Source organism: Solea senegalensis, linkage group LG12 (assembly GCF_019176455.1).
Source record: "Solea senegalensis isolate Sse05_10M linkage group LG12, IFAPA_SoseM_1, whole genome shotgun sequence".
NCBI lineage: Eukaryota > Metazoa > Chordata > Actinopteri > Pleuronectiformes > Soleidae > Solea > Solea senegalensis.
Genome location: NC_058032.1, coordinates 24,089,619 through 24,115,842, shown reverse-complemented (window position 1 = coordinate 24,115,842; position 26,224 = coordinate 24,089,619). Strand labels below are relative to the sequence as shown.

At 42.7% G+C, this 26,224-nt stretch overlaps 1 protein-coding gene across 1 annotated transcript in view; it reads right to left on the bottom strand.

Moving 5' to 3' along the window:
* LOC122778515 (ankyrin repeat domain-containing protein 50-like) overlaps positions 1–25,796 on the bottom strand; it is a 44,979-nt gene extending 19,183 nt beyond the window's left edge. The window contains exons 1-3 of the mRNA XM_044040486.1: positions 25,495–25,796; positions 22,874–24,077; positions 3,747–3,979 (exon numbers count right to left, since the gene is read on the bottom strand). Of these exons, the coding sequence (XP_043896421.1) occupies positions 3,747–3,979; positions 22,874–23,382 (742 nt within the window). The 5' untranslated portion in view covers positions 23,383–24,077; positions 25,495–25,796. The remainder of the gene's footprint in view (positions 1–3,746; positions 3,980–22,873; positions 24,078–25,494) is intronic.
* Positions 25,797–26,224: the final 428 nt, after the last annotated feature.

Sequence of the window (26,224 nt, the reverse complement as noted above, 5' to 3'; positions counted from 1 at the left end):
ATCGACACTAAATTCCCACGACCACAAAGTTCCCATCGCCGCAGACGAGAGTATAGAGGGAAACCCACACAACCTCCACCCCAGACAGAGCAGGCCGCTCGTATAAAATAAGAGCTGGCTCTGCACGGAGCATGAAAGTGGAGTGTATTGGCAGGACACTGCCATCGCTGACTTGTAAACAATATGAAGCATATTTTCAGAAAGCACTTGGCCTGAATGTGATATTCCAAAGGCCTTTGGTCTATTTTAAGTCCAGTGCTGGATGAATAAGGAGCATTCACGCCGGTACACAAGCTGATCAAGGACACAGTAAGTGGGTGAGTGTGTTTGTGTCCAGGTCTGCATCCGTCTGTGTGTAAGGTGGAGGGGGAGAGAAAAGGCAGTCAGTGTTGCAGAAGAATTGGTGTGGAACCAAGAGCGGAAGACTGAATCTAGACAAAACAAAGACGCCGCTAAAAGCATTTGAAGGGAGAAATGTGGGTCTGCAGCACCGTCTCGCTGCACAAACTCAACACAATGAATTACAGAGTGGTCAAAATCTAGAACAGCCCTTTTCTTATCTGGAAAAATAAAATACGTCCTTCACTCCTTTCAAATGGGGTCACCACATCTAATGTGCCAGTTTGGTGCTGTTCCTGTGCCTTTGAAAGCCAAATAGCCGGCCAATTGGAATAAGAGCTTGGCCGCCATCAAAGAACCCGTAAAAAAAAAAAGAAAAAAAAGTAAAAGCAATGAAAGAAAAAAAGAAAAGAAAGGACGGAAGAAATGAAAGATGATAACTGCCGTTTATCAGATCGTTTCCAAGATGAAATTCCCCTTCAAATCGCATCAGAAACAAAAAGAAGAGACAGCTCATCAACTGCAAACATGAGGGGAAACGGCAGCAAACAGAAGGGTTCCTGGTGCGTCTGCGACTGCCCAAGTTTAACATTACTGATTACCATTTACATGGGTAGTGTATACAGCTTTACATCCCACTGCTGAATCCACTACAAACTTTAGATGCCCTCCAGATGGAATCTGGTGATTTAAAGCCGTGGTTTGGGCCAGACACAGAACACAAACACACACAATCAGGGTAAACCAGCAAATACGATTAAATGCAAATTAGATATAAATCCTCTTGTCTGAGAGTTCAGCGTTTCAGAAAATGGTTTATACTGCGCTCGGATCCAAAATCTGATCACATGCACTTATATAGAGGCTTTGATGTTTAGAGAGTGTGGTGGTGGGTGTTCGGGCTTTGGATATCCACTCGTGCTCACAAACCCATTGGAATTAAAAATATACAGCCATAGTGCAACAAATGGTGAGTTCCATTTGTAGTCAAATGCTATAAACTTTGCCTGCTAGCTTAGCTGTTAGCCTCACCCGAGTATTGTTTTTTTTGGTAAAATGACAGCAGCAGTGGGCGTGGGTTTGTGTGGATGAAATCTGGCCGCTATCATCACAGAAGACAAATGACTCAAAGTGAAGTTCTGGCATCCTAAAACCCGGCTCCACCTCCTCGCCATCACTGTAAACACGAGCCGGATCCACAATTCCTTCGCATGCATTTTACTTTTACACAAACGCAGAGTATGAGGTGAGAACACAATGCGAGGGCAGATGCTCTGGCAACGCTGACGCCAAACTGCTCCATTAAATCATTCCCAGTCAATAAACAGATGACACTGAATATAAAACATGGGTCGAGTCGAAAAAAAAAAAAGCCTGACGAGTGGAAAATGGCTCATTACACCCACATGGATCAACATGGCTTCAACCAGTTATCAATCACTCTCCTTCTCTCGCTGTTCATTTTTGATTGATTATGGGTAATATGGTAGGAAATAATGAAACTACCATGTTGTGCACATAATACTACAATAATCAGCAAGGCTAGGACAGTTGGGACTTTCTTATTTTTGCTTAAAACATCATGTTCTGCAAAATCCTTACAACCTCCTACCACTTTAGAATACTGTATACTGTATTAAATAGTCTTAATTAATTGTTTTTATACATATTGTAGTGAGACACATTTTCAAAGTATGTACATATTTCTGTTCTTGCAACTGGAACCAAACCCAAGGACCCGCTGCACATTATCATTACTGTTTTCCTTTCCTACTGATGCCACACAAACCCAAATTCCTGTTCAACTTATTGTCACAGCCTGTAGCCAAATCCAAAAACCCTTGAGGAAAATAACCTTTTAAAGATTCTCTTCACTCCCCAACAGCAAATAAAAACAGGTTCGTACCTGTGTAATTGTGCCACACAACACAAAAGAGCAGCTTCAACTCTCCTAGAGACTCCTGCATCACATCGTGCCGACACAGGCAACACATGCAAGAGCCAAATGGAGCTCGAGACGCCATTTAAACCCCTGCATCATTCTCCTTCTGTTAAATAATAACATTATAAGAACACATAATGTGCAAATGACAAATTGCAGTGATTCGGGATATTGCTCTACACTAATTAGGGCACAGCAAACGGGAGGGGGGGAGGGGGGAGTGCATATAGCTCGCTCAGCCCTGAACCTTCATCCATCTCCTTAGTGGCGAGTGGCACAGGGACGACTGCTGGGATATTACGTAATGATTTAAGAGGCGAGCCGAGGGCGTACGAAGCTCCCACACTCTGTGGTTTTTTGCAAAGGTACAGGAGGAACACACAGCAGAGCGAGCCTGCGGCGGAGACTTCCTCCCACACAGCCAGGTTCTTGATGAATGTTGTGCCAGCTCATCACCACAGAGTGGGCTGCCTGGCCTGACAGGGAGATAATAGCAGCCAGTATGGTACAGTGTCACAGGACATCGGGGAAGTGCTGCAGAATCTCGCCGAGGTCTGCAGCGGTGACCCCAATCTCTCTGGACGCGAAGCGATGGTGGGAAGCGAATGCAAGCTGGCCCCATTGTTTGTGAACCACATATTCAGGGTAAGTGTGTCACGAGGCTGAAAAACAGCTGCTGCAAAGCAGAGACAAGCATGGAGCTACACTCATATGTTCAAATACTGCTGACGATAGTGTATAAGCACATCATCCTCTTCCTTGTGAAGGTGCAAGGCTGGTAGAATAGGTAGAGCCCACACTTTCACTCTGTGCCACAAAAACTTTATTGAGGATGTTTCAATTTTCAGGTCAGGACACCTCACGCACCACCCACATATATACACTACATATAAGTATTTCCTCAAGATTTTGAAGTGTTTCGCGTCCATTCATTCTGTAGAGCACTTATGAGGTCAGGCACTGATGCTGGACGAGAAGACCTGGCTCACAATCTCTGTTCCAGCTCAACCCAGAGGTGCCCGATAGTAGGGGTTGGGGTCAGGGCCCTGTGCGCAAGTTCTTCCACACCAAAACTCAAAGTCCAACCATGTCTTTATAGTCCTTGCTTTGTGCACTGGGACACAGTCATGTTGGAATAGAAAAAGGGCCTCAAACTGTTGACTCCAAAATGTCTTGGTATGCTGAAGCGTTAAGATTGTCCTTCACTGAAGATGAAGGGCCTGGAGCCCAAAGCCTGCTTGAAACACCTGAATTCAAATACACCTGCCATTATACAATATAGGTACAGTAAGTAGGTGGCGCTTCATACGTCTGTAAAATCATCCTGAGAATCAGAACATTGTCCTTATTTGAGTTTTTGTGGCACAGAGTAAGACACAGAGAGGTTTGCTAGGGTCTCCGTAAGGTTAATTTCGCCATCTGCCCGTTCCACAAATAAATCATCGCACACCTCCACCATATTTACCTGTGAAGAGTTTGGTGATGGCCTTGTTCTGTCGTCGCGCGGAGCAGATGAGCAGCAGCCAGGGAGGCAAGAACTCGTGGTGGCTGGCCAGGAGTTCGGCGATGGTCCTGGGGGAGCCGAGGGACGACCGCTGCTCCCCCTCGCCCAGCTGACAGCCTTCATCGATGGAGTCCACGAGCAGGAAGAGAGACTGCTGAGGAGGCTTCACGCTGAGGAGAGGCAAGAGCACACACCTGAGGAAGGAGAGAAAGAGGGAGAAAAGAAATGTTAGCATGTTTTCAACCAACAGATTATGCCTGGAAAGACAGTATTAGCAGTTAATAACTTTCACATCGAGCAGACACTAACTTTGTGTGTCCAGAAGCCTGAAGTGACCTCTTAAAATGACTCGTTTTTCCTCTATAATAACAATCCAGATTAAAGGTTAACCAATAATCATCTTAACTTCATTTCGACATTGCTATCAAAAGCTAGTCATTTGCATGCTAGGCAAGATAGCCAACTCTTTACAATATTCCTTTGGAAAGCAATTTTTCAGTCGTAACCACATTAAGACAATAGTCACATTTATGTTAACTATCTTAACCCGAATCCGGTCCTTTTAAAAACTTCAGGTTGAGACTTGTGGAGCATTCTGATCTAAGATGAGTTACATCGACATGTTTAGGTTTTCAGCCACGAAAAAAGGGAGGTAAACACCATTCTGAATTGTTTTGATGTCATCGTTTTTCACCACGGGATGAAACAAAACAACTCCAGAGCACTCAGTGACAATGTTAAAATGGTTACTATTTCCCTCCAGTTTATAATAGGTACCTCATGATACAATAAGATATGCGATACATGGTCCACTATACCAATAATATCGCGATACAACGATTCTGTCATAATCAGCATATCGCAAGAAAACAAAATATTAACGTGAAAAGTTAAACGTGCAGGATTTCCCTCTTTATTCACAACACAGAGAACAGAGTGCATAAAGTCTATGCATTGAACTCCCTCTTCTTCAGCCCGGTAAGAGTTTCCCTTAGTTATTTGAGCAGCACCACCAAGAGGACACATGAAGTAGTGACGCCTGGCTTTGACCCAAATTGGGCAAAGATTCCAAAAAAGATTTTAAAAAGGTTCCACGATTCATGCCATGGGCCAGAAGATGAATGCATTAGACATGGGAATGGAGTATTACTTAAATATTATTTAGAGCTTTTCCTGAGCCAGTATTGGTGTTACATTAAAGCAAAAACAGATCATTCTCCGCCCCCACAGCTCTGACATTACAATGCTAATGAAGTAAAATCTCCAGTTTTGTTTTTCCATATATAGAGTCATGATGACGATAACAATGGCTCCATTGTTCTTTCTCCTCCTCCTCTGCTTGGCACACTTGGTTTTACTCCAGGATGCAACTGTTCCCACCCGTTTGTCTGGGATGATGCAACAGTGCCACAACAACGACGACAACACACAGTCACAGAGTGAAAGCGAGAGTGACTCTCTCCGCCGCACCAATCTCACTTCATCAGTCTCAACGGAGCGTAGGAGTCAAAGCGCCTCTCCATCCCATCTAAAACGCAGCCATTACCAGGTCCACTGCAGGAGCAGGGGCACCGCGGTGAGGCGGGCAATTACCTGGGGCCCCGAGCACAGAGGAAGGGGCCCCCCCTTTGAGAAAAGCGGAGCAGTTAGTCCACAGCAAAGTCAAAAAAAATGATGAGCTACAGGCAGAAGACTGCAATGACAGCAGGGCTGGAAACCCACAATCAGGCCCCATTCCATTAGCTTTCGGGTCAAAAAGCATCAAAATCTACATAAAAAGACAGTGGTGGGTGGAATTGTGTAACACGGAATAAATTACAAACAAATAGTAGTTCTATAAGGCATTTCATTTTTATGTTTCACTGGTTGACCAAAGCCGATTTTTAGTAATCAGGGCAGTCGATGGTTGATATATGATACTGTAAGTGTAATAATAATAACAACAATGATAATAATAATAATGATAATAATAATAATGATAATAAATGTAACATTGCTTAACTTAAATATCAACACATTAAGGTCTCTCTCATACATATGCATTTTGTATTTTACATGTTGTGTAAAACATAGTTTAATGACATCAGGATTCAGCGTGGGATCATGGGAATTGTTGTCGTGTTGTCATGTTTTGGCTTCCATGTGCGTTTACGCTTAATGAGTTATATCGCAGAGATGATAAAGTGAATGAAGTGGCATCCTTAAAAGGCGACTAAAATGAAACGGTCCATTACACGGAGCAGAAATACACATTTCGACTGTGACACACTGAGTACATTTCAACTAAATATAACATAACTTTCCCCATTTTGGATATTTTATGGCAAGAATTGGTACACATTACCATTAACAATAATGCACAAATTACTTATTAAATACATCAACAGGTCATCAAAATAATACAGATTAACATGTAGCTGGAAAAAAAATACTCAATTGATTTCTTAGGTAATTTTCGACTATTTTGATAATCGATTAATAGGTTTGGGTGTTTTTTTTAAAGAAGTTTTCTGGATTTTTCGGCTTCTTAAATGTGGCTATTTTCAGGTTTCTTTGCTCCATATGAGAAAGAAATCATTAAAACTGAATCAAAACAAGACATTTGAGAACATTATTATTTGCAGGTACCAAACAAGTCCTCGATTGCTCAAGAACATAATCCACAGATTATCTGATGATGAAAATAATCGTTAATTGCGGGCCTAATATGCAATAATCTGCTGATTAATTAAAAATCCGCTGCTGCAACTATTAAAGTAATGTCAAAATTGGCCCGGTGGTACCTTTTAAATTTGTAGCAACATAAAATTGGCTGGTTATCTGTTCAATGCTAACAACAGGGGTGGGTGGGGTGGCTGGTCTGGTTTAAAAGTTGGGTCCCCAGGGGCCCCCAAAGTCCCTTGAAACGACTGTGGTTCCACAGAAAAGTTTGCATGTGAGCAAAACGCTCAGCACTTGGATGATTCTACAATGTTTTTTTTAGCAATTATCCCTGACAACCAAACACACATTAGAGAGAGCGGAGAGTCAAACCTTGACAAATCGCTGCGTGACATGAATATTGATGTCTCTGAATATGAACATCCCACAGCCACAGTTTAAATGCTACTTTCACCTCGTGTCAACTGAAAACTCTAAAGCCAGACGTGGAATCTGCTCCGGCGTTTGTGTGTAACTCCACCAAATCAACAGCCTCTGAAGCCAAAAACATACACTTTATATCTGTGTTGGCAGGACTCGTGCCGAACGGAACATTATCATTTCCCGAGATTCATAGAAATGACTTCTTTCAGCTCAACCGGCTGTGATAAGGGATCTGAGGATCATGGGTTTTTGGTTAATTAAACATTTAAAGGGAGGTTTGAGCAAATCAAATAGTTGACATGAAAAACTTTGACTCAGGGAGAGGAGACGGCTTTGGGCCAAGTGAGGATTTTCATGGGCAGCCGTCACACAGATAAAAGCGGTCACCTTCTGGATGACGGTCTCTTTAACTACCACTCTCCTTTAATGGAGCCGACGTCGCTTGTAAGCTTTTGTCATAAAACACTAAAAATACTGTTTTAATGAGACTTGCTCTGGATGCTCGACAGCCTGTCACTAACCCTGTGGCTCAACAGCTCGCTTCGCTTTTTAAGCATCTACCACTCAGGGCTTACAATTTAACCCAAGTTCATTATCCTCATGCACACAGGAGCAGAAGTGGCCCAGGGTGAAGGTCTTTGTGTTTCCAGGCGAGGCTTCTTCACTATTAAATAAGCCTGATGAGTGCAAGTATTTGACTAAACTCCCAGTGTAACTGACACCATTTTCTATTTGATGCCTTACAAAGTAAAAACCCTCACCAAAACTTAATAACAATTATCTGAGTAAGAATTTCCTGATCACAATAATCGGATTGTCAAAAAAAAAAAAGGGACTGACTATATGTATGGACACCAATAATCTGACTTAAATTGCTGCAAGTAGCATAATCCATTCACGTTCCTCGACTCGTGCAAATCCATTAAATCCACTGCTGCAGTAATCCCAGTGGGACGTTATAATCTGTTACATGTCTACACCGCACACCACTAAAATTTGATTACTCCGCAGTTGAATTTGGTTTTATTTGGGTTCAGGTCATCAAATAGTGGGATAAAGGGATTCAAATTAGGGGTTGGGGGGGAAACATCCGATTCTTAGATGCACAAATGTCCAAATTCCAGATTATTTCAATGTTAAATAACGTAAAAAAAATTGCGAACTCCAAAGTGCAGCGCACCATCACCCAGACACTTTATGGGGAGCACATTAGGGATGTCCCGATACCACAACGAATGAGAGCCACACCGGTGCTAATGATGCTAAGCTAAACATATTGCACGTAAAAAAGGTATGATTCCGTTTACATTACATGTCTTAAATAAAACTGTCAACTGTTGTCTTTCTCTTAACTAACTAATTTCCTTGTAAAAAAGTGGAGTAAAACTGTGGAGATTCTGCCCCGAGGGGCAACTTCTGCAAATGATTTTATTTCTTCAACAAACACCACAAAAAAACCCTTAAGATATTTGTTCTAATGAGGAAAAGCAGCAAGTTGCCAGTGAAGTCAACAGTTAATTTCCTCCAAAGTCCCTCTTGGCCTCTGGTGGACACGAAGCAGTGTAGTCTTTTTTTGTTGTTTAGTTTGAACTCACGGCAGGAAATCAAAAGCAGCGTCAAACCTCCGCACACCGCCGCGATGCTGCTCGGCCTTTCACAAACACAGTCAATCACTTGCCTCCGATGGCCACGGCCCACAGAGAACCTGCAGTGCCATCTGGGAGCCTTGCCAAAAGGAATGTCCATCCACAGGGGTGACTGTGTGTGTGTGTGTGTGTGTGTGTGTGTGTGAATGGTTGTGTCTGAGGCCACGCTGCCTACTGAGACAATCAAATCCACAGTGACAGCAAGCGGGCAAAACAAAGAGCCATTCTTCAGCTACTTCTGAGCTGTCAAAGAGTCAAAGAGACAAGGGCTGCAGACAAAGAGAACTTCACGGGACGTAGAGCGCGGAGAGAAAGTAAGCTCCGGGATAAGCTGATTTAGTTTGCAGCATACCTGAGCCACTAAATTAAAAGTCATTCGGCCACACACGTCGGTCGCTCTTGGATGTTTACACCAGCTATTTTGTTTCCTGCTTTAAGCCCTCGACATATGACAAAGTATGACAAAAATCGCATTTTAAGACGAGAGAAGGATGGTGGCTTGTGGGGGGGGAGGTGAAATGCATCTAATGCACTCACCATCTACAGAGCGGACAGAGACCCTGCCTCATGTGGAGGATAAAGCGGTAGAAGATGAGTGGATGGATATGTGCCCATATACTTGTCATTACGGTAGCCCCTCAGGGAACAACTGTCACAATCACAGACGAGACGTTCAGTGACGTCAGCTTCTCAGCAACGAGATTTCTTTACGGTTGAATAACTGCCAGATATGGAAAGTGAATGTTATCTTGGAAAAAGGAAGCAGAAGAACTCACTCATTACACATTTATTGACAATTCTACAGCCATTAAATCAAAACAAACCCATCCATTATCCGGATGGTTAAAGCAGGGTTATGGGAAGCCCAGATTTGATAATGTGAGGATTCTCCTTCAAACCTTTTTATTTCTTTTAACAGTAAAAGTTACATACAAATGCACAGTTTTATAACCAATTTATTTTCCTTGTCACAATTATAGTTAGCTGGCGAGTTTGTTTATTGTCCCCTTGGGGATCTTTCACCCTAAAACTTAACAGAAAGACAGTAAAGAGCTGAGGAGTGCTTTTATTTCCTTTGAAGGAAGTGACTTTGTTGTCGACTTTTTGTTAATTGTATTTATCCTTTTTCAATCCCAGCTTCCTCTCCTGTTGTGGGAATGAGACGTGTGTCTCAGATCCAATGTCTGATGATGGAAGAACACGTTTATCTCTGAAAATCACAAAAAAATAAAAAAACGGTATATTTCTGGAGCAAGATCAACATGTCCTTAAGGTTTTCCTGGATATCTGTTATGTGGTGATCAAAAGGGATTTTTGTATCAATTGTGAATTGTCATGTTCTACTATCTCTACTGTTTCATTCCTGATTATCACTCTTAAATGCCAATGTAACCAAATCTAAGCCACGCAGGAGAGAACAAATGAAAAAACCTCAGATTTCATAATAAAAATAACAATAGGAGGTGGTGAATGCATGAATCTGTCTGTCACAGCTGGATTTGTGAAGCTGGGACTCAAAGCACAACTCTTTACCAGCTGAGCTAAGGGGGATGACAAGTGTCCAGGGGACGATTTTCTGTCCGAGTCCGTCCCTGTCCATAAATAATACAATATAAAACTGAAGCAGTGGACTTTGGACACACCGACTTTCAGACAAATCACTGCAAAGAGTGATACCGACAAAGCTTTCCGCCATTACCAGGCGAAAACCAGAGCCTCTTTTCATTACATCAACCCCCGTCCTCTTCATTTAGCACCGAGTCCATTTAGAGGACGCCTGCTCAGCGTCTTTTGGAAGAGACAGGAAAGCTTATAGTGCCACAGGACCAAACAACAGCAGCAGCAGCAGCAGCTGACTCAGGCACGAGCTCATCCAAACGGGATGGAGATAACCACCGTCCCCCGTCTCCCTGCTCGCACTTACTTGTGTGATTCTTACATTATGCAGAACTGTTCTGCAATCATCTCGTTCAGAGTAATCACACTGATCAGAACAACAGGAGTGGCGGGCACTGAGTGCAAACACTTGAGCTGTATTTCCTCCCCTTAAATGCACCATATGGCTCGTGTTTCCCCTCTCAGTCTGTCTCCACATCGCTCTCGTTTTTATGCGATTGGACTTTAAATCCGTCTGCGGTAACCAGCCCGAACGCCCCGCACAGACGCTGCGCCCTCAAATGCACAGTTAAAATGAGTTTAAATGAGATTTTAATGTCATTTGATGGAGGGAATTGATGTTTGCTGCCCAATCGAATAAGATTTTCTCGTCTTGTTGGGGGCAATTTACGTAAGCCATGTATCTAAATTTAAGGCTATGCGATGTGTTTTCATTTGAAGACAACATTGTTTCAGCTTCATATCAGCAGTAATAAGATACCCTAGGATCATATGGCTTATATGAGGGGTTGCAACTTATTCATCATGTTGATTGTTTTCTCAAGTCATCGTTTGGTTCATAAAATATCAAACCTGGAAATGATGAATTTGAATTTTTCCGTTTTAATGTTTTCTTTGTTTCATGGAGCAAAGAAACCAGAAAATATTGATATTTAAGACGCTGAAAAATCTGTTGTTTTAACTATAAAGAAACATTCAGACCAATTAAGCAATTTTTAAATTAGTTAGTAACAAACAGAAAAACTGCGTAAATGATTCAGGCACTAGCTTCACAATTAATGTCGTCTAATTGAAAATAGTTACTAATTTTTTACCTTTTTCATTTCATGGACAACCAAAAAGACTAAAATATGTCTAAATTCAATGCTCAAAACTAGGGATTATCAGAATAAAGTAAGAACAGACACCGTCCATAAACTGTTAACGTGTCATTAATCGTTTGGTGTGAAGAGGAAAATCTGCCACCAGGTGAGGAGAGTGCTCTGTACTAAATCCATTAGCACAGACGTTGAATTACATGCTAATTTGATTTTAAAAAAAAAAACGGATTCAGGCTGATACAAGTATTGGTACATTATCATATCAGACACAAAAAGTGCTATCAGGCCATCCTTACACAAGAGACGGCTTGTCTTGAGAATACTTTTAGCTCAGACTTTGCTAATTTTGCAAAATTTTTACCCCTCAAGCCTGTTTTTAAACTTCTTGTGTGGAGGTTTGTGTGAAGGAAAACTGAGTTTCTGGCAACTCCAGCATATTATTGTGTATATTGCTGACTGATTGACCCATTTCTTCAATAGAAATCACATTTCAAACAGTTTTACTGGCACTGGTCAGGGGATATCAACACGTTCCACCTCAGATGGTGTTGGTGATGTTTACTGCGAGCACCCCAAAGCAGAGCAACACGACAAAAAAACAGATCACGTTTGAATGATGCCGTAAGCATTTCAGAAGTGCTTGTTCCTGCCGTTCTTTAAACACGCTGGACAATGCAAGAATTTGATCTCCGGCTTAATGGATTTGCACAATCAATCCTGGAGCTGGATCCCAGGCAGACGAACGCCTCCAGCCGTCTGACAATGTTCCAGAGACCCAGTCAGCAGGGATGTGAGAGAGCACGTGGGAGACCAACATTGGAGGATTTACACGCGCAAACAATAAAGGTATTTCTTCTGATAAATGGCCGTTTATAATCTCCCCCAAAATGTCAAACTTAAATTGATATCTGGTGATCTTTGAGATTAAGTCTTGTGATGTTTTTATTGCTTTTAATCGCTGTCATGGGACTGGTCACACACAGTGATCACAGTGTTTTTTTTTTAAAAAATGAGGGTGAGGAGTGCACACAGAATCATTGTCCATCTGTAATCTAACTAGTCCTCCGCCCTCGCAAACTTCTATCATGATATCGCAATGATAAAGATATTTCACTGAATTTCAAAATAAACCGACATGGAACAACATTTACTTCACGATAACACATTTGTATTTGCGATGAGAAATTATTCTATTAGTAAACAAATAGGGCTGCAAGTTTGAGACCCGTTCACAACAAACTGTAGGTTTTTAGATGGAAATTTAGCATCTTTTGACAATTTTAACTCCAAATGCTCTGAATGTTGCTCCTATTCACTTTCTGTCGGATCAACTCAACCCCCCTCCCCCAACACTTGGTCATGTCTTGGAACAAGGGTCACCAGTCAAGCGGGTAGGACTCCGCTCCTGGACATGGCGCTGTGACTCGTTATTCCGATTTTAGTCGCGGGTTTTCACTTAAACTGGAGTAACACCGCCCACTTACGTCACACAGCCACAGCACCGATACCAACCCTGTCCAGCTAGGCCATGCTCATCGGGAGTTATACCGAACCCTTAACCTACCCTCCATCAGTCACCTTTTGCGTAATTGACACAAATCTTTGTAATATGGTTTGGAGATAAATGAAGACATTTGTATATGCTGTCAATTTTTTCACCTCAATTTAGTTACTTTAGGTTATAGTTTGCAAATAAACATAATGAGGTAAAGGGTAATACATTATAACAGAAAAAAAAAAAAATGGGGAAAAGTGAGTCTGCAGTATGCCGTATAAAAGAAACAACATGTAGCACACAGACATGCGACTAAACTTATATTATATTAAATCTATACAACAGGAAAAAAAGGAAAAAGGAAAGAACAGTGTAGTATTTTCACAATGAGTGAAACAGACATGGACAAGAATAGCATTTAAAAAAACTGCATACTAAGGCTTTTTTTAAAAAAAACCATCTCTTGTCAAATGGAAAAAGTCATTCCAATACTTTTCTACAAAATTCTGGTGATTTAAACAACCATCGATCCATCAACATTGTGCTTGTCGTTGACGATTTGCAAAAGCGTAAAAACACACAATTTTTCCCGTTGGGCACAAACGCCTCAAATAACTATTTCCAAATCCCCAAAGCTTCTCCCGACACAGATGAGGTGTGTGTGCATTCCTGGAGAGCGATCTACTGCTGTCAAAGGAATCTGATATTTCATCCTCTTCAACAGCCTCCCCTCCTCCTCCACTTCTCCTGCCAAGGATCGCCTCCAAAAATCTGCTCCTCGCACTCCCCCACCCCACCCCACGCTGCATACGTGAACACACACCCGTCTGTCCGTGCACGAGTGAACACATAAATACACACTGCTCCTCCTCGTCGCCGGGTTTTCAACGCGCATAAACACACGGAATAAACCTCACGGGGCGTCCCGAAGCCAACAGAGGCAGGATTTGTAAATACATAAACAGCTTTACCCGCTCTGCTGCTGAGGCGGCGAGTAATCATCAGAAAACAACACTGAGATCTGATTACAGCCACTGGAAATCAGCTCACAATTAGTCCAAGAGTTTAGCTAATTTTACACACAAGTGATTTTTTATATTTGTTTCATATTGGCTGACCCAGTTGGAAAACAGCAATGGCCACATATTATTGACTTCCAACAATCACAATTATGCACTACTTTTGTCAAAGTGTGATGGATTCTGTGGAGTGGGGCTAACTTTTGGCTGCCACACATTCTTCTGTGAAGCAGATTAGCTGCATTTTTCTGATTGCTGCTTATTTGATTAGGAATAAGACATCTGTGGCTTTAACGATGTTAACGTGAGGTGTTTTAACCAGGAGAAACTATATTTGGCTGGTTCTGAGATAGGACTTCGGCCACTGCAATAACAGACAGCACTAGCTGTCAATCACAAGTTTCCTTGTCCCACCACATGTCCTGCTTTACCGTCAACTCCACACCTTTGCTGGCATCAAATTCAAGGAGTTTTCAAGGATTTTCCATGACCAATTCGTCTCAAATTCAAGGACTAGAATGTGCTGACACAGCTTAAAGATGGGACTTGTAAGAGCCTCCATGATGTCCACTTTTATTGATTTACAGCACTCTCTGCATCTGGACAAGTGATTGTCCTTGGGATCTTGGACAAATCAGTATTTGCTCTCTCTTTGCTTAACTTTACTCGCTCGTTGTTCTGCACGGAATCTCACGTCAACTGCACAGAGAGCGACAGTGGACAGTGTCCACAACACCTCCGGTGATTACGACTCCACATTTGCCCTGCGTAGACCTGGTCTATGTACATTAAGCAATGCAGGGCATGAAACAGTAGGTGGTGACGTAACAAGCCTTCAAGGACCTGTGGGAACCCTGTAGTGCTCCATCCCAGCGTCTATATCCCACCACATTTAACTGTTTTACCATCTACTCAACTCTAAATGGGACTAAAATGTAATATATGGACATCAATCTGTGTAAATTTCCCACAGACTAACTGTTTTATGCAACCAGTGGATTTGCCTCCTGATTGAACATTCAAGAGAATACAGGATACAGACACTTCAACACTGGCTTCACTGCTCTATGACCACACACAAACAATATGAACGTTTCACTTCTGATTATACAAATATAAAATGTAGAAGTCAATCAATATAATCATTTTCTTGCGGCTGCTGCTGCCGCCAATCTTTTGGAAATCAGTGCAGCCAATGATCGATATGATGCCAAAATTCTGAGTTACATAACAACAAATGATTTGCATTTTGTGCCTGCATATGAAAAACATGAAACAGGTCATCAAAAACTACATTTTGTCATTAACTAAGGGCACTTTTATTCACATTTATCAAGTTTCAATGGACAAAAATGTGTAATATGGCAGCAAATTGGTCTTTCTTTTATGTTTTATATTGTATTATTAAAACTAAGTCCTTCTATTTGAATGAATACAAACTTTCCTGCACTCCTTTTAGCTTTGAGCCACTATAAAACTTGTACAATTCATGAGTTAGTTTACTGAGTGGGACTGCAACAATATGAATGAATTATATGTGCCCACACAAGCATGTAGGCGCATCCACATACACACACACAAAAACGCTCACACACACACACCGTCCGCCAGTGGTGATGTGTGGAGACAGAGGCTGACCTCAGATTGCTGAGTCATCGTTGTAGCCACACCAGTGCTGCCGCCGCTCCTCCTCATCTGCTCGACTGGAGTTGATGCGTCACACACACACACGCACGCGCACGCACGCACGCACACACGCACACACTGAGACTCCTTTTTACTCTGTTTGTAAAATGTGGCCCTAATCTGCAGCAGGTTTTCCATGGCCGTGCACCACATGAAAAACACGGGGAGGGGGACCTTAAACACTGTACGTGCAACAGTCAAAACCTTATAACCTTTTACAAAAGATGCTCCTCCATAAACCAATAAAAAAAAATCTAATTGAAATGTGCTCCAACTTAATTCAGATAAAGGAAAATCAACGGGCACATTAACATAATTACGGCTTTTCCACTAATATCCTGTTATTAGAGGGTTTCTATCGCTGAGATCAACATCGGATCACACGATCATATTTAGATACACTATATTCCTATACTGCAAGAGCCAATAACTGTAATTCACTGACAACAATCATGTTATGTTCCTGGAGGGTACAAGACGAGCACTAATCCCACTTCTGCTTTGACAGTGCGCCTGAATGATCAACAGCTGTTTGGAACGGACGCAGGTTCACTTTGACAAAAGCGGCGTTTGATGCCGCTGCCAGAAAATCAGCCGTCAAGCAGGAAAATGCCAGTATCAAATATCAGCTTTTTCGGTGAGAGTTCACAATTTTAAAAATCAGTCATTCATCATCTCTGAAGTCCATGACCTTTACAGAGCAACAAGAAACTGGTTCAGCTGCTGCTGCTGCTCGCCAGTGAAACAGCAGATCCATGCAGAGTCACACCTACACTAAAAGGTTTGCTTTTGTTTCCATCACTTTTGTTTTAATAGGGAGGGAAACAAATCAAGCATGCTCAACATCAGGCAGAAAAAACTGGTGCTTCAACGCTCACAGATCCATCCAAGATCCAGTCACAACACAGCCAGTGGCCTGTGATAAGACTAATGAGACGCAGGAATGTGCTTTGACTGGAAAAATAAAAAGTCCTTCATGATGATGCTACTGAATCCAAAGTATCAAAGCAGTCGAGATAGCAGGCGATGGCAATGGGTTTGACCCCGACGGCAGTCAAAAGTCAGCGTGCCACGTCTATTGTTTGAGCATCAGCCTCACACTGACACAGACGCGGAGCAGAGGGAAAAGTTATAGACTTGAAAGATGAAACTGGCTTTTATCTGGATAACTGTGGCTCGTGACCTTTGCTGGCAGGCGGAATCTCCTGCTAATGCAGGACATTACTCTCGGTAGTATGAAAAACAAATGTGGTCGAGTAAAGCTCAGTCAGGACATTTACATGAGGTTAGAAAGTAAAATCAATTGCTGCGTTAGTCTGACTAAAACTGGAGTTTTAAAGTACACATGAACACGTAAGGGGCAGTAGAGGGAACAAGTTCAGGAGAATCAAGCATAGCTAATGAAATGCTAGTTTTGGAAAACAGGTCACAGAGTGGAAAAAATCCCATCATGCTAACTTTTCAATGAATACAGTACTTTTGGAAAACGATGACAGCTAATGGAAAAACCCAGATTACAGACATTCTAGGTCTGTGCACGGGACATAGCATTGCGCCGAAACATTCCGACTGTTACGGACTTTGAAGATGGCGTCGCAGCAAGACAACTTAGGGTAAAGTACTGGCTTCGATAGATTCTGTCTGTACACTCGCAACCTTATGGACACTTTTGGTTCGTCTGTAGGAACACGACCACAGAAGTGAGATGTTGTTTTGAGCCTCACAGTGGTTTTAAAAAGTAACTTGAATGTGTCTTGATGCAATGCTAACACCCCGTGCACTGCCATTGTAGCGCTGTCAGTCGAAATTGCCGAACATCCGATCGACGCGATTGTGACACCAACACAAAATATGAACTCGCTTTTATCTGAAAATAGACCTAGAACGTCTCCGACTCTGGATTTCTCCTTTAACTCCCACTGCTTCTCTCACTCTTCCATTCTCTGTTGCCACATTCAGCATCAAAGTCTTCTTATTCTTGTGTTTGAAGAGTCTGGCCTATCACTCACTATGATAACTTGCATTTTATTTCCACAGCACTAGCTACAGCACCACATACAGTCCTGGCATATGTACTACAGCATTTAACCCTTCTGTTGCCATCCGACAGGATTTGGCACGCTTACTTTTCATGACCATAACGTTGAGCATTTTTGGACAATTCTACAGCCATAAAATCAAAATAGCTTGAATATCATGACAGTCATAAGAAGGTTAAAGTCGTTGTGGTGGAGGGGTTCGTGTGGATGAAGACATTTCTTGAAACAAAGCAGCGTTAACGGAAAACAGAAAAAAGAAAACAGATCATATAGGGTAGGTTCCATTTTCCATTTCCGTGTCTTAATGCGACTGAAACCTGTACGACATCCAACTTCTCAAGAGTCAGATTAACATTTCCAGACAATGTGGTCGGGAAGTCAATTTACATGCATACGTTCAACTGGACTCAAACTTTCCTAAAGAGCTCTGTGCATGTTCCCCCCGGCTTTGACCAGGACTGAACAGAACAACAAGAAGAAAAGGAAAAAGACGATGATGACAGCAAGAAAATTGGCGAAGTTTAGTCCCAGACTTCTGGCAGAAAGACCTGGACCTGGAATGGCACTCGACATGGTACCAATTCGCTGCCAGTGTAAGTTGTTTTCGGTCTGTGATGTAATAGGTCAAGCAGAAACTGTCTGGGGACACATATCGGCACCTAGACTGCTATGATGTGTTATATCAACAGTTTGACTTAACTGTGCAAGAAAACGTACTAAATGAAAAATGAGTATAGGAAGCAACATTTATATGATGATGTATCCAAATTTGGGATGGGCAATGTCAAGATTTAATCAATACTGATGCCAATATCAATAAATCAACCTTCTTTATTATTCGACATCTCCAATTTTTGATTTTTTAAGAAAAATTCTGATTTTCCTCATGTGTTACGAGCTCTAAAATACAAGGCACTGCTGCCATTTTGTTGCTGTATTAAGTAATTCACACCTTCTAATCCCAGATTCCAAATGTTTACAGTTGATTACATCATCTACTTTTACTTTTTATGCTTCATTACTTCTTTAGATGGATATACAGAGGGATATAACACAGAACTGAGGTCATACACGACAAAACAAAACAATAAAATGTGTGCACCGAGTGAGTGCAAGTGGATTTATACTCAGAAAATCCCCAAAAACTGGACTTTATGATGTAACAGATGCACAGATTGGACGTAAAAACCCGTGTCTGACCTGGTTTGGCTGCATTAACACACGACTGGTGATTCCCCATCAACAAACAGAGCTGTTTGTTTTTGACTAGGGTTAAAGAATTTGACAGGGGCCTCCTCAGGCATTCAGTCACCAGCTAACCCTTTTTCCAATTACAGCAGGAAGCAGCAGGTTTGGAAAAAGAAAATCTATGTTAAACAAGACTTCAGAGTAAATGAAAACTTGTTTAAGTATTACTGAGCACAGTGCACAGTGCACAGAGCTCAACCTGTTGCATCAACATCAAATATTCACCACCCTGTGAATCCCTGATGGAAATCCACATTGCCTGAATAATAATGAAGCTTTAAAAAAAATGGCACCACACTCTCTCTTACTTTTATTTTCTTTGCTGCCAGATGCAGCAGACAATCTCGGGGCTTCCTGAGAGCAGATAGCATCTAGAAACAGCGAGGGAGCCGTTAAGATTATTTGTGTACAACAGAGCCTGGGATGCAGCGTTTACACATGAGATGGCGATAAGGGCGTTTTTGCACAAGTGCTTTTGTGCCTGGCAAACAAAAACAGAATGCGGTGGTGATGATGGTGAGCACGGCAGCTTTGTTGTCTGAAAATTTAGCGGCCGCGGGGGATTCGAGCGCTCAAATAATTATTTGCTTCTTAAGTAGGGATGGCACGATACCTATCTTTTTATGCGTCTAAATTTTGCATTCTAATTTTCATCCTTCCAATATCTGATCTGGTCAGTGATTTTGACCAATATCAGACCGATACCAATATAAAGTACTGTATCAGCTCATCCCAATGCACGATTTCACACTTTCACATCCAATACCAGTACCAGTAACACAACGTCGAGTATCTATCGATACCAATATCAGTCTAATAAGGTAATTTTAGACCTTTTTAAACTATGAAGAACTAAGAAGAAATAAGCAGCTCACAACAGGACTCAGCAAAAATGCTGTTGCTGATTTTATTTACATATTTTGCACATATAAATATGCAATATCTAGAAGGAGTTGGGATTTCATTGGCGTTTACATTTTTATCCTTCCAATATCTGATATGGTCAGTGATTCTTACCAGTATGAGACCTCTACCAATACGGATATCAGTCCAATATGGTCATTTAAGACCATTAAAAACATTAAGAACAAAGAAGAAATAAGCAACATGACTCAACTTACATGACTTATTTACATTTTTGCAGTCTGTGCACACACAGTGAAGCGTGCCATAGTGATGTTTATTTCATATTTTTGGCCTTCTGATATCCAATCATGTTATTTTTAAGTTTTGTGTCCAATATCAGTACCGATAATACAACCTTGAGTATCTGCCAATACCATTAGTCCAATCTGGTCAATTTAGACCTTTTTAATTACTAAGATGTAAACACATATGTGCCGAGTCATTTCAAGCAAATTCAAAGACACAATTCTCCAACTGTGTCAACAAATATTCTTCTTCCACAAAGAAGATAATAAGTGGCTCCCAACATGACTCAGCCAAAATGATGTTGCTGTTATTTCTTTACAGTTGTTTGCTAGCAATAGAAGACCTAGTCACAATATCACTTATTTCATCGGTTACCAATACTGATAACAGAACCTCAGGTTTCTACCAATACTGATCTCAGTCCAATACAGTCGATTTAGAGATATAAATCTGTTAACAACACACATTTATGGTCATCATTCCAACAATGAGTCTGCTCTATTTAAAAAGAAATAGCTCACAACATGACTCAGCTAAAATGCTGTTGCCGTTAGTCTGTACATAGTGACACGTGCAACATGTTTAGGATTTCGATTGTATTGTATTTGACATGTTTATCTAATACAGTGGATTTTAACCAGGATCAATGCCAATATTGAGTATTGTATCAGCTCATCTGTCGAAACCAATGTCAGTGTGATGTGATCATTTTAGACGTTTTACTATCAACTATGAAACTAAAAACAACACACTTGTGGCCGCCAACATGACTCAGCCAAAATGCTGCTGCTGACTTTTATTTACAACGTCCAAAGCATGCGATGTGTAAGATTTCTGGATTGTAATGGGTTCAACATTGTTTTTGACCAGTATTGGACCAATACTGATATCATATCGGCTCACCCCTGCTCAAAAACCAGGGTCCAAGCAGACATAGCAGAGCTGAAGTGAGAAGTCCGACCTTGCTGGGCCCGCTCTCTGTTTATGTCCCCGTGATAACCTGCCTTTTATCTGAGCCGGGTCAAACTGAAGTCAGAGTCGTTGGTATGACCCGCATGATTACGAGCAGATGACAAGAGCGGCGTTCACTTCCTTGGGAACAAGTGTGTTTAGAAAAAAAAAAAAGAGAAGAAGCGTGGGTTGAGCTGTTGACTCTGGTGAGCGTTTAAAAAATGATTTACCTTCCTGAACGTTTGACCTACTTCACTTCCCTCCACCCTGTGTGCGATGCCGAGATGGTGCAATAAGCGTCACCAGATGGCCAGACAAGAAACGTGAGTGTATGTGTGTGTGCAGTGCTGCATTCCATCCCTGCCTGGCCTATACAGTGAAGACAAGCCACACAATGTAAACCACATACACACAGGCTCACGTGTTGCTCCTTTTAAAGCCTGTCTCAACAATAACAGTCCATCTTGATCGAGTTACAAGCCCAGGCAAAGCACTGGAAGTACACAAGCCCTGCTGCACTTCCCAATTTCAACATCATCTCTGTGCAGCAGCGCCGGCCCCCGCTCAGGTCAGCCGGTAAGTCACGGCTCCTTACTGGGGGGCACCTGAGCTCGGCTGCGACTCAAAAATACCTGACCTTTCATGAATCAGAAGCCGAGAGGACAGTCCCACCCAGCATGGCCACACACCGGGGGGGAAAACCAACAAAACCATGACATCAAATAAGTGTGGAGGCTGCTGAGGCGGAGCTATGTGCCGAGTGTGAGCAGCAGTAAAGAAAAATGAGAGAGGGAGGAGGGGGGTGCATGAGGGTCAGGAGGTGGAGAAGGGGGGAGGGGCCGGCTTTGCTATTTTACATTTGCAGCCAAACCAAAAAATGAGGGATTTCCAATAATACCTGGCAGGGGCTACCATAGCTGAGTCACGACATCCTCAAAATCCATATATAATTCTTTACAACAAGCATACGTCATTGTTTTGTGCATCTTTTCTTTTTAAAATATTTTATTTTAACCAAACATGTGTCTAAAATGATGCAAAGCTAAGGTTACATCTATTCTCCTACATTATCACATGAAAAACCTAATTCATCTGCATCAAAACGAAAGGTTTATAGCTCCATATCAGATAGCCACTCGTGTCCACACGAACGCCTTAAAAGCATTTATAATACAATCACATGCAGTATGAGCATTAGCAGGACGTCGTTGGCTCGGTTTCAGAACTTATTAGTAATGAAAAGCAGCAAAAGATGTGAAAAATGCTGCCTGAACGAGCGCGGATAGATAATCAAATTGTGGCCAATAAGAATCAGGAAATGCATGCAGGTAACCGAGTCATTGTTTTCTTGAGCTGAACAAGTAGTCATTTTGAAATTGACATCACAATTTGAATAAAACCCCATTTCAAAGGCTGCAATTGAATTGTTGTAAAATGCAACAAATAACAGAAATCAAAGAAGAGGTTCTTGCATCACAGCAGTTCATGTTTAGATGACATTATCTCATGTGTTTAGGCTCCATCTTGTAAATGTACAGTAAATGTTGGAAAACTTGAGAGAACTATGAGAGTTAAAAAAAAGCGTTTAATGATTCATGGCTACTGAATCGTAACAATTAGACGTTTTTGATCCACAGACTAAAGAGCACCTGAGGGACATTATTTACCACAACAAAAGCAGCAATCCATGCAACAATCTGATGTTTTATGCCCTCGTCCAGACGATGACACAGCTCTTTAAACTTCTTCCTTTTCAGGACTCTACAATGCCAGGTTGTTGTGAATCCAGAGCAGAAACGATGACTCTTCAAGCAAAAACTTAAGTAATACGGACTCAGACACAACCTGCAGATGCTCGCACTTTGTCGCCTGATAACTTGTTACCGTCTAATCATTTTCCTGTCGATCACCTAACTGCCTGCAATTACTTCCAAGGACGACGTCTTCCTCGGTGTGAAAGTTTCCTAATCAGTGGAATTATCCGGCAGTCGTGAGGAGGAAGAGGACAGGTGTGTTTGTTTGTGTGTCTGTGTGTGTGTGTCTGTCCTCACCTCTTGAACGCCTCCGTCGGGTTCCTCTCACACTCCCCGGGCTGCAGCGTGCTCTGCACGGCCGGCTCGCGCACCTTCTCCTCATAGCCCGGCACCAGGCCGCTGCGGCAGATCTGAGCCACCAGGCCGCGGATGAACCCGCTGACGCACAGCGTGTCCGAGTCGTCCGCACGGCAGAAGTGGAACGCCAGGCTCTGCTGGTTGAGGCCGCGGTGGGTTCCCTGTGCCGACGTGGGCCACAGCAGCTCCGTGCACAGAGCCGTTTTCCCGCTCCCCGGCCCTCCCACCAGCAACACCCCCCAGGAGGTACCTGACTTTGTGGATCCTGCTGTGAGGCTACCGGGAGTGGACGCACCCCCGCTGGGTGCCAGCATCTGCTGCTGCTTGCATGGAGTGCTGGTCACGCCGCTCAGGTTGTTGGTTTTCTCCTGGAGGCAGTGCTGGATCTTGTGAAAGACCCACTCCCGGCAGTAAAAGCGCTTCCCCTGCAGCAAACTGGTTTGGGCCATTTTGATCTTGTGCTGCTGTTCCACCTAGTCCTCCACTTCATAGGGGTCCCTTCCTTTCGCCCCCCGCCCCCCCTCACATTTTTAACTCGACAACAAGGGGCCACTGCAAACTCGGAAATCCATTTTGCCGCATGAATATATATATTTATATATATATATATGTATATATATATATATATATATATACACCTCTCAGAAAGCTGGGTGCACTTTACAGTCCTTGGTGTTGGTGTTAAGCAGCCAGAATGAATGAGAGGGAAAGTAGAAGCAGAGCTGCTGCAGATGGAAGTGAAGTGAAGGCAGCAGAATATCTAGGTCAAAAAAAGTTTGAAAAAAAAAATAAATAGGAGGAAATCAGAACTGAGTCTCAAACCATAGGTTTTCCACCAACTTTTTCCACAGCTTTCCCACTGGTTGAACTGAGTGCTCCTTGTTATTATGAGCGTGCTGCTTTAGCATGGCGCGGGGCATGGCAGGGCACACGGCGCTCCAGTGCATCCACCGGCAAACTCTGGCCGCCACCACCACTTGACACAATTAGCCATGGGAGTTGCCGGTATATTTCCGCTGGCGCATTTCAGATGCTACCGGGGGCGACCCGAGTGCGTTTCCATTGCATTAGCGCGAGAGTGGCAGCCGGCGCCGAGTACTTTTCTCCAATAACACACCGGCACTGGCACTGGCAAGTCTTCCCCCTGGAAAACACACACACAGACACGAGGGGTTAAGAGCAAAAGCTTGTGGATTCATATTCACAAATGAAGCAGAATCTAACGATATATGATGCAGCAGAGAAGGGTTAACTTTTTTTCCCCTGCTGCTACAGAAAAGGTGGGCGAGTTGATTTTCAGCACTTTTATCCTCCACAAACCAACATCACAGCCTCCCTGCCTCTCTGCCTGCCCTGCAACTAAATTCTTGGCAGGGGTTCGTCCAGTTTCTCTAGTCTATCCACCACCACCACCCCCCCAGCTTCCTATGTGGCTTTAAATCCCAAACAGTCCACATCCGTCCTGAACTCAGAGGGAAACAGAGGGACCCACTTTTCCTGCTCTTAAACGGGGGGGGGGTTGTTTGCTTACATGTGTGGAAGTTGAAGGTAACCCCACCTAAAAAAAGCTTTGACAAAAAGTGGGAGGTCCGCGCAGGATTGCATGTTTTTAGACGGCGGTGGTAAACGCAGGGATTAGGATGAAGAGGATTCTACAAATGTGATATTTGTCCACTTTTTGTGCACCACTGCATGCAAATTTATCACAAAATATCTCAATATAACATCATCTTTGTACGATGTTTATGTGTTGCACAAACACACTTTGAGGTTTGACACGTGTCATCACAATGGAGTGTGTTAAAATATGTGTCCAAACGAGAGGTTGAGAATATTAACCACTGGTTTCTTCAACTCAAACTAATTCAAAACAGAATATGTGATGATCTGACATTTATTACTATTATTATTGCTAATATGGGCTGATTGGATAACCCCTTTTTGGCCACATTGTACAGCCCTGCTGCTTCTCCATACTGGAGCAAATGCAAATATGCCACAGCCTCTCCAGCCAAACACACACACACACACACACACCAGAAGACACACACTCACACATACACAGTCTTGCTTGTTACTTTGTAAGGCTGCCAAATAACAAAAATTGCACACCTCGGTCCTCTACTTGCAACACAGGCGGTTTCCTCATTGATACTAATAATAAAACGCACGCAAATACAAATACAAAGCTGGTTTTAGTTGCGTTTGGAGGCGACAAAAAAACGCATCGACCCCATCAGCGCACAGCGACACCACTTCACCCCAGTTGACTGTGAAGGCAGCACAAGTCTTTTGTATGAGCAGGCAAAAACCTCACCCATTCCAGGCGGGATACAATGTACACTACACGTACGTGGGGGCTTTAAAAACACACAGCAGAGCGGCGACAACACTTGTGTGGGGTTTGTGGGTTTTTTTAAAGGGAGGACAAAACACAGAAGCCGCACAAAAGAGGCGTTAGACGTAGCCGTGTTGCTACAATGTACCCGAACTGTCCGTTGAAACTTCAATAAAGCCGACTGTTGCACTGTTTCCACTCGCTACAGTTTCAAACGTCTCACCTCTTTGCTGGTTGGTTTTCTTGGAGAGGTGTCGGTTGGTTGGTTGCTGTGTCCGTAGTCAGCTCCCTCTCCGCGGGCATTAAACGCCGCACATGTACCGCGGTGCGGCCGTTTTCCTCCTGGTGCAATTCAAAGCCCGAATTCAGTGCATTGGTGCCGCGTTCACGTCTCTCTTTGAGTCGGTTTTCTTTCTGTGTTTGTGGGTTGTTTTTTTTCATTCGGTGTCGGCGGCTCCTCCTGCTGCCCGAAACAGCTCCTCAGTGAGGAGACTGACTCTTCCCTCCGCCTCCACTACACTCTGCATTTCTCGCCACTGCATGCAGAGCACACACACACACACACACACACACACACTAGTGGGCGCAGCAAGGTCTTCTGGGATTTGGAGTTTTAGCACCTGGTCGCCATTAAAAAAAAAGAAATAGAACAAAATGAGGCAAAAGAAAAAGTTAAAGCTGTAGTGCGTAGGTTTTGAATGTAAACATATGTCCATTATATTCAAATGATGTCAAATGAGTTCACGCAATGGTGATTTAAAGCCAAAAAATTGATTTATTTATGTAGTTAGAACTCCGCATTTCTGATTTACATGCGGAGTTCCAACCAAAAACTTATGGCACTTTTCCATTATACAGTTCTAGCTCTACTCTGCTCTGCTCGACTCAGTTTGGCGTCACTCATGTCGTTTTCCATTACTTCGAAGCATCTCCTCAGCGCAGACAGGGTAGTC